This window comes from Trichomycterus rosablanca, chromosome 5 (assembly GCF_030014385.1).
Source record: "Trichomycterus rosablanca isolate fTriRos1 chromosome 5, fTriRos1.hap1, whole genome shotgun sequence".
NCBI classification, from domain to species: domain Eukaryota; kingdom Metazoa; phylum Chordata; class Actinopteri; order Siluriformes; family Trichomycteridae; genus Trichomycterus; species Trichomycterus rosablanca.
In genome coordinates, this window is record NC_085992.1 from 7,965,418 (window position 1) to 7,984,537 (window position 19,120).

The window sequence follows — 19,120 nt, forward strand, 5'->3', positions numbered from 1 at the left end:
CCTTTGATGGTGCGTCGCCCGATCACCCTAAGGAACGAGCCGCCCCTGCAAATAAACATAAGTAAACTTGCACAAGCAGTTTGTTAATATCCTGAAGAAGCAGACTTTGTTATTTGCATTAAATGGAAAAACAACCTTTTATATATTTGCGTTTCTCAAACATCATCTCAGACACTGGAATTACATTCGAGAATAAATGTCAGCTGTTAAACAATGTGTCAATGCATCTTATAATTAAAAAAATCTTTAAACTACTGCAAAGTTACAAAGCAAAACGTACGTAAATACTAAACTACGAAGAACAACTATGCACATTTTGGAGTTATTGATACATTCAGCCATTCAGGGAGGTTTTAGTCTGCTTACACTGTTATAATATATTGCCAGTAGATGGCGCTGCAGTTCTGTTGTATCAATCCTTGACATAAACAGTATGCGTTCACAATTCTGCATAAATAATTACAATTATGGTGATCATATGTCTGGATTTATCAGACAGGCAGTGTTATGGTTACAAATGCGCCACCTGAGGTAACTTAGACACAACACTGGGGATTGTGGGCTGGATTTTATGTTCTGCTTTTTGATGTTGAATAAGGAGTTGTGTCTTGTAAATCTGCATAAGATGGAACTTTAACATTTGAACATGCTTATTCTTATTGTTTCCTTAGAAGATTTAAAGATCACATATTATAACTCTGGCAGGTCTACTCTGGACTGTATAACTGTGTATCATGCTTATGCAGGTTTACAAGACGCGATGCCTACTTTAACATCAGAAATCATATAACCAGAAAAAGAAATCCAGTTTATAATCTGTGTAAGTTTGTGTTTACTAGAATGTTAACGTCACGTTTTACACCCGGTTACTTTCATGACAGGACAGTAGTTACCTGATTTATCAGTTCAAGTTAGTATGTCAATACTATCATGGTAAAATTTTGTATCTCCAATTAATCTTTGGACTGTGGAAGGAAACCGGAGCTCAGGCTGAAACCCAAAGCCGCAGGAAGAGGAATCGATCCCATGACCATCCTGCTATGAGGCAACAGTGCAAACCACTGTGCCTCCCCAAGCTGAGATCTGTTATGATAAACAGTGGTTTGTTAGAACTACTGACTACAAATTCTGTTCTACTTCATAGTGGCTGAAATGGGAGAAACCAGTACATAGGCCTAATACAGTATGAAGTCATTTTAAGTGATTTGAAAAACACTGCTAGTCAGCTGAGCAACCTTAACATTTTAATTCTACTGAAAAAAGATCTTGATTAGCATGATCGACATAATTCATGCTACCAGTAAGGCCATGGTGGCTGCAACAGGCTTTGTCACCAATGTTAGGTGTGAAAACTCTCTAGGTCACAATGAGTACAAAAATAATCTACTTTTGCATGCTTACTGGACATTGGTCATTATCTTATATCAGGTCAGCAACTTAAGTTGTTTACTACATATTAAAAGAGAAAACAATATTAAGCATTAATGAATCATTGTTTGTTTGTTTGTTTGTTTATTAGGATTTTAACATCATGTTTTACACTTTTGGTTACATTCATGACAGGAACGGTAGATACTCGTCACACAAGGTTCATCAGTTCACAAGGTCATATCGACAGTCCCGGACAACCTAGTGTCTCCAATTCACCTCACTTGCATGTCTTTGGATTGTGGGAGGAAACCGGAGCACCCGGAGGAAACCCACGCGGACACGGGGAGAACATGCAAACTCCACACAGAAAGGACCCGGACTGCCACACCTGGGGATTGAACCCAGGACCTTCTTGCACAGAGTATTGCAAAATATCATTTTGTTGTGCACTTTTTAGTTGCTAGGACCATCAGATTGAATTTCAGATTACTTTAAATGATATCATTTGGCTTGGTCGGGCAACACAGCACCTACAGTATATAAGCAATTAGCTGTGTTTATGTTATAATTAAGCACATTTGTTAACAGTCTTTAACAGAGTTCTTGTCATGTGGAAGCACTGGTGATGCGATTTATGTAACCCACAACATTAATGTAGAAGAGATCCTAGAAGATTAAACATAATAAACAGAACAATATATTTATGAAACATATTTTGCCTTAGAATAATAACTTGCACCATGAGGTATATGATACAGTCATAATGCTAATTGTTTTAAAGTAACATACTTCTTTTAAAACTGTAAGGACAAGCTGTGCTTTATAAAGCCTACATGGGGCCCTGGGTGGTAAATGGCCCTCTTTGTATTGCTTTTAATTAACTTTCTTTTTTGATGATCTTGTTTAACTTGTGCATATGTGTGCAATATTGAGTGTGGGCTAACCAAGCAAAATGTGCTAATGTTAGATGTGCAGTTGGCCTAAACAGTGGCAAAATGATGGCATGGCAATACATTTGAACACAGATATAAGGGGCCTAATAAATGTTTTAGTGGCCTAATCACCACATGCCCCCTCAATCCACTGCTCCTCCTTGATCTGCTTAGGAATGTGTTTTGGCACTTTATTGTGTAAATTAATTTAGTGTGTATATTTTTGTATGAGAAAATGCATGTATGGCAGTACAGCTCAGCAGTTAAGGTACTGGACTGGTAATAGCAGAGTCACTGGTTAAAGCCCCTGTTAACAATGTTGGGCCCTTGAGCAAAGCCATAAACATTTGAATACATGGATTGTATTCACTAAGATGAGAAAGGTTCACCACCAAAATAAAATCTGGTCAGTAAGGGTCCCTGTTGATTGATGAATGTGATAGGGGTGACAGTGAACAGAGCAACAGATGGGCTACAGTCGGTAATTGTCTACCCACAAAACTCATCTTTGTGGAATGTATAGAATGTACAGACCAGGTAGAATACTCACTCACCTACTTTCTTGTGCTTATCCAATCAGGGTTGCGAGGGGGTGCTGGAGCCTACAGTAAAACATTGCAGGGCAGACACACACACATACACACACACATTCACCTATAGGGCAATTCAGTGTCTCCAGTTAACCCGACTGCATGTTTTTGGACTGTGGGAGGAAACCGGAGCTCCCGGAGGAAACCCACACAGACACAGGGAGGACATGCAAACTCCGCACAGAAAGGACCCGGACCTCCCCGCCTGGGGATCGAACCCAGGATCAAACCTTCTTGCTGTGAGGCGACAGTGCTACCCACCAAGCCACCGTCAGGTAGAATAGAACACCTTTATTTGTCATATATACATATACAGGTGTACAGTACAACACTTTCTTTTCTTTGTGTATCCCAGCTTGTTTGGGAGCTGGGGTCAGACATTGTATAGCACCCCAGAGCAGAGCGGGTTAAGGGCCTTGCTGAAGGGCCCAACAGTGGCTGAATGGCAGAGCTGGGATTCAAACTTTCAACCTTTCAGTTGATAGCCTAAAGCTCTACCCACTAGGCTACCACTGTCCCATAGTTGTATCTAATACCAAGTACTTATAGGTGTACTTTTCATTGTAGGTAATTCACACTAAATCTACAAAACATGTTCTTATTTTCGGATGGTGCACCCTTGACTGAGGCGTTTGGATATTTGACCCAATAGAGACATTAGTGTAGGTAATGCAGGTTGCAGATGTAGCAGAAGTGTTGCAGAGGAAGGAGGAGGAGGGCTGGCTGGCTGTTTGCGGTGTGGTCGTGGGGGGAAGGGTGCGTGTAAGCTCGGAGGGAATGCAAAGGGGTTGATGCACTGGAGGATCGGAGAGGGGGGTGGGTGTCGGGGTGAAACAGGAAGAGAGAGAGAAAGAGAAGGTAGAGAGAGGTAAACAAGCTGAAGGAAAGGCTGAGTGAGAGTGAGTCGTGTGCTATTGTTCGCGCCCTGTGCAGGAACAAAGGGCCGGGAGCGAGCACTGGGTCCTACCTATGCTTTAGTTTCACGTGTTTTGCTGTAAATAGAACCAGTGCGATTCAAATCGAACCGAATATCGAAGTGAATATTGCACCGCACAGCGCCATGGGCATTTAAAGCTGAAGTTGCGCTGCACTTGCGTTAATCGGACCGGGAGATCTACTGGAGGGATCTTTCTTTTCTGCACAGGTAGGACGGCTAAGCTAAACCGACTGGATCACATGCCAGCTATGTTGTGCAAAATATCAATTCTGGCATGCATGGTTTAATATTTGCTAACACATTAAGCATGCTGTAGTTGTTTATGCAAATCTAAGGTAGGCCTTAAATCTTACAGACTGTCTGATAACGTTAAACCAATTGGCTAAGCTGGCTAATCGTGGAGTTTACATATACATAAAGGCCTATTTTTTCCAACATGCACCGTGTTTCCCCACTTTTATCGAGCTTTAATGTTACTAAAAGTCACACTTATGATACTAAATGAACTGTTTTTTGGCACAACATTCTCATTAAATGTGCACAGACATGGTTTAGCATACGATCACGGTGTTCCGTACACTAATTTAAACTCGGTACTTCACTCCACTGTGATGACAAACCTGAACCAGTGAGTCTTAACTGTATTGCAAGTTCTTTTTTTCCATTTTGACCAGTGAAATTTAGAATATAACTGTATATCTAGCAAATATACTAATATATCTAGCAACTGGCAGTTCCAATAAATGTGCATATACATGTTTTTAGCATACAGTCACGGTGTTCCGTACACTAGTTTAAACTCAGTACTTCACTTCAGTGTGATGACAAACCTGAACCAGTGGGTCTTAACTGTATTTCAAGTTCTATGTTTTTCCATTTTGAACAGTGAAATTTAGAATATAACTGTATATCTAGCATATATACTAATATATCTATCAACTGGCTTGTTGTGCGGAACACAGTTACCCTTAACAGGACCCCATAACAGAGGACCATGCACGCCATCACAGTAATATTTACTCATATTGTGATTTCTTTCATTGCACCTCTCCTCTTGTTAAAATCGAATGCAGGTAGACTTTTACCCTCCTCTCAGTGTTCAATTTAAAGTTCCAACATTGTACTGAGTCTGCAAACATTGTGTAGCAACGCCATAGCACTGGGACCAATTGCTAAAACACCAGTGAGGTCTGGTCTATGCTTCAAGATCCTATTTGTTCAGATTTTGAAGAGATGTAAATATCACCTACTATCCAATGATTGATTCTTTATATGAAACACTGCTACATATAACAGGTAATCATACAATGTGTAAAATTTGGTTACAGTAGTACATACACATATATAGACCAAAGAGTAAACACCACAGTACCTCTTACACTTCTCCCACAGCTTTAAATACCTCTGCTTCTGCCTTTGTAAGTCATCTTTGTTTATTTCGACCATTGAAATTTACAATATAACCATATCAAGCAACTGGATAGTCCTACAAAACACAGCTACCCCTAACAGGACCCCATAACAGAGGACCATGCACGCCATCACAATAACATGTACTCATATCCAGTGGCAAAAACTATTTTTTTATTGCACCTTCTTTATTATTACAAATGGAATGCAAGTAGACCCCCCACCCCTTTCTGTGTTAAATTCAGGTTCCAGTGTTATATAAAATCTGCAAACATTTTGTATCAACGCCAAAGCTTGTCTGTAGAGTACTTAGACCAATGGCCAAAAACACCAATCGGGTCTGGTCTATGCTTCAAGTTTCTATTTGTTCAGATTTTAAAGAGATATAAATATTACCTACCATCCAATGACTGATTCGACTGATTTCATTATCTATCTATCTATCTATCTATCTATCTATCTATCTATCTATCTATCTATCTATCTATCTATCCTCTGTATGAAACGCTGTTACATATAACAGGTAATCATACAATGTGTAAAATTTGGTTACAGTAGAACATACACATATATATATAGACCAAAGAGTAAACACCACAATATATCTGAGATAACAGGATTTGTGGAACCAGTTTACCTGCTTCCATTGTTCTGATGTCCAGATCCGATTCCTGCATACCCACTGTAGTTGTTTTTAACAGACAGGAGTAAGCATGTGTAGCAACACCAAAGCACGTCTGTAGAGCACTTGGAGCAATGGCCAAAACACCAATGAGGTCTGGTCTATGTTTCAAGTTCCTATTTATTCAGATTTTGAAGAGATGTAAATATCACCTACTATCCTGTGACTGATTCTCTATATAAAACACTGCTACATATAACAGGTAATCATATAATGTGTAAAATTTGGTTACAGTAGTACATACACACATATAGACCAAAGAGTAAACACCACAATCTTTTATTACACTTCCCCCGCAGCTTTAAATACCTCTGCTTCTGCCTTTTAACTTTATATATTTAAATGGCACAAGGAAGTATATTGTCTTACAATAAAACCAGGTTCCATGCACACATGTTCGGCCATCCACGTGATCTCTGAGATAACAGGATTCGTAGAACCAGTTGACCACCTTCCATTGTTCTGATGTTCAGTTCCGATTTCTGCATACCCACAGTAGTTGTTTTTAACAGACAGGAGTAAGCACGTGTGCTTTGACTAGCTGATGGCTATGCAGCCTCATACACAGAATCTGCCATTTGAAAGGATATAGTCATCATGTTGTCTACGGTTTGTGGCTTGTCTTGACTTGGGCCACTTTCATTGGGTATATTCACCATGGCTGCCTGTGTGCACCCCTCACTGCTTTAGAGATTTCTAAACCCTGTCATTAAGATTGGTCCTTATCAAAGTTACTTAGGATTTCATGCTGCCCTTATCTGCTGCATTCAACAGGTGTACTGTGTGTAACTACCATCAGCCCAACAATAGATGTATCCCTTTCCCATAGGTGTAAATGGGAAACGGGAAATGATACAGTGGTGGTGGTTAAGTGGTTTGGTCACAGCTGTTGGTTGCTTTGGATAAAAGCATCTGCTACACATCATTAGTATAAATACAACTAGGCAAATGGTGTCACTACATTATTTGCAAATTTTCAACACCTACAGATGCACTTTTGGTGTTCACTGTAACATCAAGCTTTTTAATGCAATTTTGTATGTAGTAGCATCAGTTTAATAATAATGTGTAAAACAGTAGGTTTCTTACCTATTAAAGTTTAACATGTAATCTAGTTCACATGCAGGATTATACAAGATGTAGGGCACAGTCCTTAGACTTACTACTGGGACTGAAACCACTATTTGCATTACACTACATTAAGACATGACTTAGTTTAATCCTGCATTGTGGTCCTGGTAAATCTTTGCTTGGTCTTGCTTGTGTTAAAAGGCCACCTGAAATCTTCTTATATCCTGAAGCATTCATGGTTTATTAGAACAGCTGGAGGTTTTTAAATATCAATCAAACAGGGGGAAAGTAAGGAACAAAGAGTGCCGATAGGTGATGGGGTTCATTTTATTTTTATTTTTATTGCTTTAATAAAAAGGTTATGAACTTTACTGATCAAAAGAAGTTCCAAAACAATGACAGCACTAATTGTTGTCTGGCTGTTTTAGTGAAGTTCCTACATATTTTACGGATTTGAAATGTACAGTATATGTGTTTAAGTAAATTAAGTCATGATTAAATGTTGTGCTTAATTTGTTTATTCAAAAATAAAGCTACCTTTTCACTACCTAAAACTTTAGAAAACTATTATGAATACGAAGCCCTTTTAAACCACAGTTTATATTCCAAAGCGCACACTTTAGACATTGTTTGGTACAGTGTTTGCATTCGCATCAGATCTGCTGGTTTATCAGTGAGAGTTTGTGATGAGTTTAGTTGATGACTGATTTCTGCACCATTTCACTAATTCAAATGCTTCATATTGGCTCAACTGTGTTCCCTGACTTTGAGCACATTATTGTGTAAATGTGTGGTGTTTTTGTGGTAAAGATTCGCTTGCTAGTACCTAATCAACATTAATTGTTCAAAACCTATCTGTCCGAATGTGAATTCATAACAGTACAGAGAAATCAGTGAGATTTTGAATCATTAAGGATGTCTGTATATGGTGCAGTTGTCCCCACTTTTTAACTGTTAGGTTCTGAAAAAAAACAGATTACACGGCAAGTTTCATGTCACATCTGTGCATGTGTGTGTGTGTGTTTTTTTTTTTTTCAGTTTTTTGTTTGCTTTGTGTCTCATGACGCACATTTTTATAGGTCTTATTCCAGCATTCAAATAAAAATGTATTTTACCTAGCAAATGTCACTTTGCGCTATGAGATGAGCTGATGTAGCTAGATTTTGAGTGTGTTACATTTATGTAATATTAAAAAAATGTGAACCACCTATGTTAAGTGTAAGCATAATTAGCTATCTATTAGATTATTGGTCTGCATTTTGCACTAGCTGTGGTGCAAATGGTTTTCTATGTAAATTTGAGCATGACATGACTATAAGCTGTTTGGACATCTCATTCTGGACCATGGCTGTCCTCGTCTCCCTATAATATGATAATTTATAACTTGATTTCAAATTCTAAAACTTTCTTTGAATAATTAACACATTTTAGTTTCATTTTCAAATAATGTTTACCCTGTTGATTAACTAAGTTAATATTACACATTGTGCCTATCAAATAAGCACCACCCTAGTAAATTAAGTTCTTTTTTAACTGAATGATTAAATAATCTCTTGAACTGATATAACTAAAGATTAGATTTGATTGCAGGTAAGGTCCACCCTTATTAAACAAAAGCCAAATTGCACTAATTTTTATTTAATTTTCCAGTGCGTTATGTAATGTTGATAAGGGCTGTTTTCCATTTCTGTGGCAGAATCCCAGATGTACTTTTACTGAGTGTGTGGTGTGTTTGAGTGTAGAACTTGGCTATGTTGTGTCTAACTTGGACTGGTGCATAGGAAATAGCAAGCCAGTTGTAATTTAACATATCTGTAGTATTTCTATATGGAATCAGTAACTATCTGATCAACATATGAATTATCTTTAGCCATTTTTTTAGTTACACGTTAAGTTTAGTTTACTGTTTTGTCTCTGTTTATACATAAAAATGTAATATTAATAATATGTATATCAGATAAGTTTCACAAATACTAGAATTTGCCAATTTATGATGTAGGGCTGGGTGGTATGATCAAAAATTTTTATCACTGTATTTTTTAAGATTCTGGTGGTTCATGTTATAATGACACAATATATGATCAGTACGTGTGAAACTGTTGCAATAAATACGATTTTTATTGTTTTTTAACATTTAAGTATTGTACAATTACTCGTAGCTCTCCCTTTAAATAATAAATCGACGTTTGCTAACTTCACTGTACTACTTGACCACAGATCTGTTGTAGAAAGGTGGACGACTTTAAATATCTCAGATTCCAGTGTGCTTATAACATTGGTTTAGCAACTGAGCTGAAGTATTTTCACTTCGTAAGACATACCTGGAACCTACTGTTTTAATGATTGTTCTGTAGAAGAATATTATATGATTTGCCTACTGATAGCTGTTGTATTAACTATGCTACGGTATGGCGGTATTTGAAAAATCTATACGTATGAGGAATCAAAGACGTATATCGAATGTACTGTCTTGCCGCCCAGCCCTATTATGATGGAAACTTAATTGCCATTTATGAATTGTATTGTGTAGATGAAGGTAAGATAAAATGTTAAATCTTTTTTTTTTTAATTGTAATACTAATTTGGCTTTAAATGCCCATGAATAATTAGACATGGGAATGCACAATACACACAAAAGAATATACTGTGTTTGCAATACATTTTGCCAGGTCATGAAACAAAAATGTGATTATCCCGCACTTATTTCACTGATAAAAAACAAATCTTTTCAGTTATTAACATTTTATAAGCTGCTATTATATCAGTATTGCAAAGCCTACAATAACTGTTGTGTGGTTTAAATCATAGGATTCTTTTTAACATTAGATTTTGTTTATGTCTAAAAATCCATTTGAAATGTTTGGCTTTGGTATGTTTCGTGTTGTCAGCGTTGTAAAAACACGGCCAGTAATTGGTCAGCATTAGCAGCTAAGCAACTATCGTTTCTATAGGCCCACGAGACCTTTTAAAAACAAATAGATGGTAAAGCTTAGCAGAGCGGTCCAGACCCTGTGTGTGTATTAAAATGAGAGAGAGATTGGTATATGGTCAACGTTTGCATATGTTTAGGGAGCACCATGGGGGATGGTGAAAGCATGAATGGTTTCTTTATTATTGCCTACTACAGTTTTAACACACAGTTTAAGCATGAGGGAATATTTGATGTGCTTGTCCATCTCCATGCAGGAGCACATTTGTACATTCTTGTGTTTGGTCAGCGTGTCTTTTTTTGCTTTTCATGGTTAGGTTGGTTTTATAGATGAAATCAAAATTAGATGACATTGAAGACAATTCAGGCACATTTTGTACTAATTAAATATTCATAGCAAACTGTTCCGAGACCTTCACTAGATACAACACAGTTTGGCTTTTAATGCATCTATTACTTAGGCACCTTTGGTGGTACAATGGGTGAGTACTTTGTTGCAGGAAGGCGCCACCAGACATGGAAGAGTTAACAGTAATAAAATGTGTGGGGGGATGGGGCTGCATGTAGAGTAAGCTGCAGATAAACCTAATATCATGTGGTCACCGTGGTGCTGTGAGTTAATGCAGTAAAGAGGGCATTTCGTTCTGCAGGTTTCCTGGATCAGACATCGGTAAACAGTCAAAACCCACTATTGCTGAAATTATATACATATAGACCTTCTATAGTATCATTTGCTTCCTTATTGTAGTACTCATCCTACATGCTGTGCACTTTAATGTTATTTTTTTAAATATTCCACACGCTGCTAGCTTACATTATCTGTTTATTACTGTATATTGCCATTGGTATGTTACCATATATTGTGTACCTCTGCTTATATGTACATACATACATTGGTCACTGAATACTGTACATACATACATACATGCACACGTCCATACATTTTTTATATAATTCCTGTATCTGGTCTTACAGTTTGTATATTTTTGTGTTTAATGTTCTTGTGCATTGTCTGCAACTTGTACATTACTTGTATACTGGATTTATACTAGAGAGATACCATCAACCAGAACCAAATTCCTTGTGTGTATTCACATACTTGGCCAATAAATATGATTCTGATTATCTTAAAATGAACTCATGTTAGGTGTTTAACAGCATTAAAAGTCATGCATGATTGGGCTATGTGTAAACCAATAGCTGCTTTAGAAATATTAAATGTACATTTTATTAACCAAACTGATTTTTTTCTCTTGTAGGTTGTTCGTCAAAGTCATTCAAGCTGTACTCCCCAAAGGAGCCACCCAACGGTAGTGCCTTCCCCCCATTTCACCCAGGCACAATGCTGGACAGGGATGTGGGGTAAGGCAAACATTTGCTACCACTTTTATTATGTTACTTATTATTATTAGGAATGTGATATTGCAGTCATTTGAATCTTGATCTATTATTTGACAGTCATGTAAAAGGACACTTCTAATCTAATTATTGTTTGTCATGTACAGACCAACACCAATGTATCCCCCATCATACATGGAACCTGGTATTGGGTAAGTATTTATTTATAGAAGTTAACATTAGTGATTTGTAAATCTATATGAATGGTGAACACCAGTAACAAACCGTGACTCTTAAACTCCAGCCTTCTGCCCCCCCACCACCTGAAGCTGTACTATCAACAAGCTTTGAATGCCTATTTTTTATTTAATTATCATTAAATTTTACCGTATTTGTACCAATAATAACTATTTTCTATCATATCACAATCACATTAATATTGGCTATTTTAAATAAATAAGCATTAGAAAACCCCATAAAAAATCAGAAATACAGATGCCTACCGTAGCTTATTATCTTCAAGATGAGATCAAATTTATATTTGTGTGTTGTTTCATTAGGCATATATTTAAGACAATATTTCAACCTTAGAAATAGAACAGGAACTGGAGTTCAAAACACACTACAGACAGATGTTTATTGCAGCTTGCACAGCGGGTCGGAACTTGTCATAAAGTTAGCTATAACAAAGCTCACCTATTTAAAGGGACTATGTGTGTTATTTTATTGTCATTAGAAACTGGTCTTATGAACTTCTATTGCTTGGCCATCTGAACATTTATAGCAGGACCACCAATCACAACATAGTGTCCTTTCTAGCACTAGTACAAGGGGGCTTCTTTAATTTACTGCTTTACATTCAACACAAATTGAAAAACCAGGCATGAAGGATTTATTTGCTTAGATTTGGATTTGTTTGAATGTTGATTTTCAAATAATGAGTAGATACAATTACAACTGAACACATTCGTCACAACATTATGTATATTAAATTATTCATAGAATATATGAGGGTCTCTCTGAGGGCCTATAGGGCTCTGACGGCTCCCCTCTGGTGTACAGTCTTCCGTTCTGCCGAGAGCAATTTAGGGAATTGAGAGCGCATCACCACAAATACTAGTTTACGTACATATACTGTGGCCAGTTTTTTCCCTTTTTGGGGAATTTAGCAACTATCCTGGGAATGCTCGTCAGTGAGCTCCCACTTTTTGAGCATGCTGTTCGTCCATGCCTGATTACACTGCCATAACTGCTATAGTTTTGTTTTTAACAGAAAGTGATTGTGAAAGTGACTGCAGTTTTTTTGACTGATGAATTTTCGGTTCGAGACCCCACTATTAATTTTTTATGGGAAATGTTTTTCAACTGTATTTCAATGTATTTAAATTAGGGCTGTCGAAGTTAACGCGATAATAACGCATTAACGCAATCTCAATTTAACGCGATTAAGATAAATAGTGCCATTAACGCAAATTCTAGTTCATGTTGAGACTTGACTGGTAGAACAAACGTTTTAATGTCGGACATGTCACCGTTTTTCATTTGCGGTTTGTTAACAAAATGTAAAAGAGCGTCGTAGCATCTGCACTTGCATAATAAAGAAATAAATACACGCTATATTCACAAGTTGTCGGGAGCAGAACACTTTATTAACTTATTCTGTTACGGTAAAGAATACCGGACAGCTGAGTCAAGCACGTTGTCCATGAACTATGGAAGCCCCAAAGGGTCAAAACACACTCACTTCGTGTAGAAACGTCCATCAAACCATTGGATAGTATTACTGCCTAGTATGTGAGTGAATAAAACTCCCTTACAGTTTTCTCTTGTCCCAGCAGTTTTTAACATAAGTACATTTAGCATAAAATGTGTTCACCATTTTAATTGTAACATTTCACTTAAAAATCCTTGTTTTCTATAACATTTACACAGATTTTTTTTAATGCGATTAATCGCGATTAACTATATGAAATTCTGAGATTAATCGCGATTAAAAATTTTAATCGTTTGACATCCCTAATTTAAATTTTACCTTTCTTAGTGCAAATTGTCAGAACGGTTCTTGAAGTCAGCCATTTAGCTGTGATTGAATCAACTGTTTATCTGGGTTTTTTTTTTTTAACCATCCATGTATTAATTCATGTGTATTTTTTTTTTTTAATCTTTTTTTTTTTTTTTACAGGAGGCACACACCGTATGGAAATCAAACAGACTACAGAATATTTGAGTTCAATAAACGATTACAGAACTGGACAGAAGTAAGAGATTTGTGTAATTAAAAATCTGCCTGTTTGCTTAAGCATTAACCAAACTTGTTTCTGACATGTGTGATTTAATCATTTCTAAAACATAAATAAGTAAATTGTTTCTTTCTTTAGCAGGACTGTGACAATCTTTGGTGGGATGCCTTCACTACTGAGTTTTTTGAAGACGATGCCATGTTGACTGTCACATTTTGTTTAGAAGATGGACCCAAACGATACAGTAATGAACACTGATACATAAAATTAAAGGGTCGTGTGAAGGTTACTATATTACTTTAAACTTGAGTAAATCTGAATCTTCTTTTTGTAGCAATCGGCCGGACGTTGATCCCTCGGTACTTTAGAAGTATCTTCGAAGGAGGCGCCACTGAACTTTTCTACGTCCTAAAGCACCCCAAGGAGTCTTTTCATAGCAACTTTGTGTCTCTCGACTGTGATCAGTGTACCATGGTCACGCAGAACGGCAAGCCCATGTTCACACAGGTACCATATTTATGTCATTTTCTGACATTTACTGAGTTGCATCTTACAGCAAAAGTGGTGGTCTGCAAAGAGCTTATAAAGGATCAAAGGAGATATTAAATAAGGGCATATCAAATATTACACAACAGTGACATTACCAAGAACTGGAAGTCCTTCCAAAATTGATAAATAATTTTAAACGTCTCTAGTTTATCTATTGCTTCACTTAAACAAATTCAACATTTCTTCATAATGTGTAAATACAACTCATTGGTCCTATGGATGGAAAAATTGTTAGCTATATGAACTAGGAAAAGAATACATTATTATTTTGTCAGGATTAAATAGTTGAAGAAAAGTAGTGCATTGTAGAGAAATGTACTGATTTGGATTATATTACTTGTCATAGGGCTGGGCGATTTTGTCAAAAAAAAAACTGATTTTTTAAAAAAATTATTACCGATTCTCGATTACGATTTTGATTTTTTTTGTTGTTGTATGATGCAATTGAAAAATAGACATGAATTAATTAAAGTAATTTAAGACTGCAGAAGTGCAAAAATAGTAACAGCACCACCTATAATTATACTTTCAAGGAACTCAAACTTTATAACAATAACGATATAACAATAATTAACAATAATTAAAACAAAATAGAAATCTTAATTAGTTATATCCTTATAAGAATAACTCACAAACAACTCACTTTAAATAATGTGCAGCAGAACCTCCTTACATTAAGAAAAGTGCAAAATCATATAAGTTCTTTCCAGGTTTCATGACGATCACATGTTCCCGGTCAGCCAATCGTGATCACGCTCATCAGCTCCGGAGTTTTGATTCATTTCAGCTGTGTTCGATTCAGTGAATCTTAATTAAACTCTTCTGTTCATGTGTCTCGTTTTGCCGATCGTGTTTGCGCTCCTTATTTCTGAATCTAACCGTTATCGTGTAATGGTTACTGGATTTTGCCCTTTTGATATTAAACTTTCCTTGATTTATATTCCGCGAGCGTCTGGTCAGTTTCTGCCTCGTGACATGTTGGTATTTTAATTAAAATATAAAGTATGTAAACAATCGCAATTGTCACATTTCTAACATCGTGTGAAAACGGTCACTCGAATTAACCGAATTAATCGTGAAAATCGCCCAGCCCTAACTTGTCATAGATAAAATGTTGACAAGGTGCAATGAACTTTTAGACAACATAAATAGCTCCATTTAGAGTTTAAATACAAAACTAAATCATTGTGGGATTTTAGACCATCTAACCAAAGTTGAAGCCATTATCAGTTATAAAAGTTGATAAAATTCAAATTGGTCTAGACTGTAGATCATATCATATCTAGGCTCATCATTCAGAGGTGTCATGAAACTACAAAGTAGTACATACATGCTTTAAATTGCTAACTTTTTTCTTATTGTAGGGCATTTTCATCAAAGTAACTTGACAGAGCAATACAGAAATGTCTAAAAAGTGGTAGAATTATATAAATATATAGTTTACCAACAGCCGTCTGTAACCAAACTTTCTGTGCAGTTACAACGACATGTCTTACAATACATATTAGTATTAGGTGGCTATGCCAAAATCGAGATTTGTTTGTATTGGCCATTAATTTTTTTTAAAAGAAGTGTGGTTGATTTTTCTTTGCTCATCTGTGACAGATTTGTTTAAGTTTAGATCTTTTCTGTCTGTGCAGGTTTGTGTAGAAGGCCGGCTGTATCTGGAATTCATGTTTGATGATATGATGCGCATAAAGACGTGGCATTTCAGCATCAGACAGCACCGGGAAGTCGTACCACGCAGTATACTGGCGATGAATGTGAGTGCCCTTTTATTATTTATTTTTTAATTAATAAGAGCAGTAAATCTCAGCAATTGGTTCTTTCCAACATTTTCTGATTTTTTGTTGGTGTTAATGTTGCAGCATTTAATAATTTCACACACATAATTTTATACAAACTGAATAGGTTTGTAATTATATTATATTTCCAGAGTGATAGCCTATTGCGTCTGAAAGCGGTAACAATCATTTGATTGTACACTGTTATAAATACACAGATCAGCCAAAACATTAGAGATTAGAGAGGACCAAATCGTTATTCAACCCAGACGACTGGGTTAAAGTATCTCAGACAGTGGTGCTTAGAGGCAGCAGTTGTGAGTACCCACTTATAGTAGCCTGATGAGGGACAAGCCACAAATCATGGACAGTTTGCTGAATGGCTAAAACTCATTGATGCCTGACAACATGGAGATTTTAGCCTGTCTGGTACTGACCAACAAATGATCCTCCTTCTTTGTAAGGGGCTGCATAGTAGCAGGCCAGTTAAAGTGCCCATGATAACTCCTGTCCCTGTCAATCACCTGCATTGGGTACACGGACATCTGAACTGTACACTGGAGAAAATGCAAGAAGGTCATATCATCTGATGAGTCCTGTTCTCTCCAAGAACATGTGGGTGGCCCGAGCGTGTATGCATCTGTTACCTATGTACCTCGCTGTGTACGGAAGTTGATTGACCTCTTAGTAATGTTTGTTATACCAGATATCAAAGGACACTGTCCAATGTCTTCCGAGTCCACGCCTGTTTTGACAGCATATTAGATAGGGGTCCAAATGTTTTGGCAAATCAGTGTATATAAAGCCAAACTGATTAGTCACTGATCGGCTGACAGACACAGCAAAATGACCTCATCCGAGATTGATATTGTAAACGTTGTGGTTGTTATTTTATCACCCAACCTACTGGCAGTGACTAAGAAGATTTCGTTTTTCCTACATGAGTGTTAAGGATTGAGCCAGCTGTGTTTACAAAACTGTTGACTTTGTATAACATGAAACAGTGGGGCAGTGAACTACCAGCATATTTCGCTACCAACACTTTGCTTTGCAGCTTTACAGACCATACACTCATCACAATGTATATTATGGGTTTAAATAATGACTGAAATCATAAACATAGCTAGTGCACTTGTGTTTTTAGCAGTATGTGTACAGTGACAGTTACACGGCACATTTGTAAGCCATTTATTGGCATTATGAATTGGAAATAGTCTATTACACTAGCCCACCATTCAAACCTGGCTCTCAGTTGTGCTGTCTGTCGGCTGGGTGACTACATAGATATGATTGGCTATGTCTGAGAGGGGAATAGCTGAAGCCCTGTGATGGACTTATGTCATATCCAGGGTAGTCCTGTCTTGGAGTTTTACATTTACTTGTTTACGAACACCGTGTACTGTTACATTTGTGTTTACAGTCCAATTTTAGTTTAATTAGATCTCTCAATTGCTAATGCGTAAAACATTATTCAAATGCAAGTGTAATGTATAGTGTGTGATTAAAAAAGTTGTTAAAATGACAATAATAAATGTAACCATCACATTAAAACATAATTTCCAGAGTGTTGACTAACTTGTATATTTATATTGATAAAACAGTATTAGCGCCAAACTGGCATCTTAACTTTTCTGCCATTAACGTTACAGACAATTACACAATTCCATAATCTCTGCTGCCCACAAATGAAAACATAACTTATATCTGTGACCGATTATTAGCATCCTGAGAGTAGCAGCTCAGATTGTGTATTTTAATGTTTTATGCAATTTTAATTTAAGAAGCAAAACGTTTATGTAAATGTGTATATAACATGATGTGCTATCCCAACAGGCCCAAGACCCTCAGATGCTTGACCAGCTGTCAAAAAACATCACAAGATGTGGGTTGTCCAATTCAACATTAAACTACCTCCGAGTAAGTATACAGTGGATTTAAAAAGCCTACACACTCCTGTTAATATGCCAGGACAGACCAAGATTAATCATTTCAGAACTGTGTGTTTTTTGTTTTGGTTTTTTTTCCTCCCCAATTTCCCCCCCCTAATCTAGTCGTGTCCAATTACCCTGATTATGTCCTCTATACTGATTCGACCCTTCACCGCTGACTGAGGATGCCTCTCAACTGACATACGCCCCCTCCGGCACATAGTCAGTACAGACTGCATTTTTCACCTGCACGAGTCAAGTTCATACACTTGACGGGCACTGTGTATGGAGGGCCACACCCCCATCAGCATTATTCCTCAGTCCTGTGCAGGCACCATCAGTCAGCCAGCAGGGGCTGCAGTTGCACCAGTTATGAGGACCTATGATCCGACTTTCTTACCCTCTAACCCTGAACAACAGCCAATCGTTGTTCATGCTGCCGCCCAGCCCAGTCTGAAAGGCAGAGCTGAGATTCGATACAATGTATTTGAAACCCCAACTCTGGTGCGCTAACGTACTTTGCCGCTGCGCCACATGAGCGGCTGACCAATCACATTTAAACTCATGTTAAATACTAGTCAGTGACCCCTACTATCAGTTAAAGTATCTGATTAACCCCATATAATGTTCCGCTCTTTTAGTGAGAATTAAACTAACATTTATTGAGTTGCATCTCACAGCAAAAGCCATGGTCCACAAGGAGCTTATAAAGCATCAAAGTGAATATTAAATAAGCAAATATTACATATGGCACAACAGTGACATTACCAAGAACTGGACGTCCTTCCAAAATTGATAAAGACCAGAGGAACACTGGTCCATGAGGCTGCCAAGAGGCCTCTGTTACTTACTGTTGCACGTACTGTTTATTCACTTAAATTAAAGAAAGGCCAAAATAAACAATAAAATATGGCATGTGCCAAAAGACACATTAACCAGGCATGTTCTAATCTGGGCATAATGTTTTTGTACATGAGGACATTTACTAGATCTTAAACAAGCTATTTAGGATTTAATTATTATTATTCTATGTTACTGCAATTTTGCGAGGACCAGACCTTTTTAGGGTCACGCCTTAAAATGCCGAACATTCATACCTTGGGGCAAGGGTTTATTACTGGCTTGTAGGATGAGGCATGCACGGATTTGCTGCAGTAACAATGCTGAGATTTAGTCAATGCAGTGCAAAGGAAATGCTTCCTGTCAGGTAGTGAAATGTATTTACTAACAAAATAAATGTTCTTTAGGAATTACAAACTTTTATAATGTCTTTAGGTTGTATGTGTTACATAAGCATTAATAACACCTTAGTACTTTCAAATATTTCAGGTTTCCACACTTGATTTTTTTTAAACCACG

General features: G+C 37.1%; 1 protein-coding gene across 10 annotated transcripts in view; it reads left to right on the forward strand.

Moving 5' to 3' along the window:
* Positions 1–19,120, forward strand: part of ldb1a (LIM domain binding 1a) — a 44,452-nt gene that overhangs the window by 20,069 nt on the left and 5,263 nt on the right. For 7 of the 10 annotated variants that reach the window (XM_062995608.1, XM_062995610.1, XM_062995611.1 and 4 more), the window contains exons 4-10: positions 11,182–11,284; positions 11,428–11,472; positions 13,443–13,518; positions 13,639–13,744; positions 13,835–14,007; positions 15,690–15,812; positions 17,667–17,750. In XM_062995608.1, coding sequence (XP_062851678.1) covers positions 11,182–11,284; positions 11,428–11,472; positions 13,443–13,518; positions 13,639–13,744; positions 13,835–14,007; positions 15,690–15,812; positions 17,667–17,750 — 710 coding nt within the window. The remainder of the gene's footprint in view (positions 1–11,181; positions 11,285–11,427; positions 11,473–13,442; positions 13,519–13,638; positions 13,745–13,834; positions 14,008–15,689; positions 15,813–17,666; positions 17,751–19,120) is intronic. The other 3 variants (XM_062995609.1, XM_062995604.1, XM_062995607.1) reach the window with 1 other exon arrangement.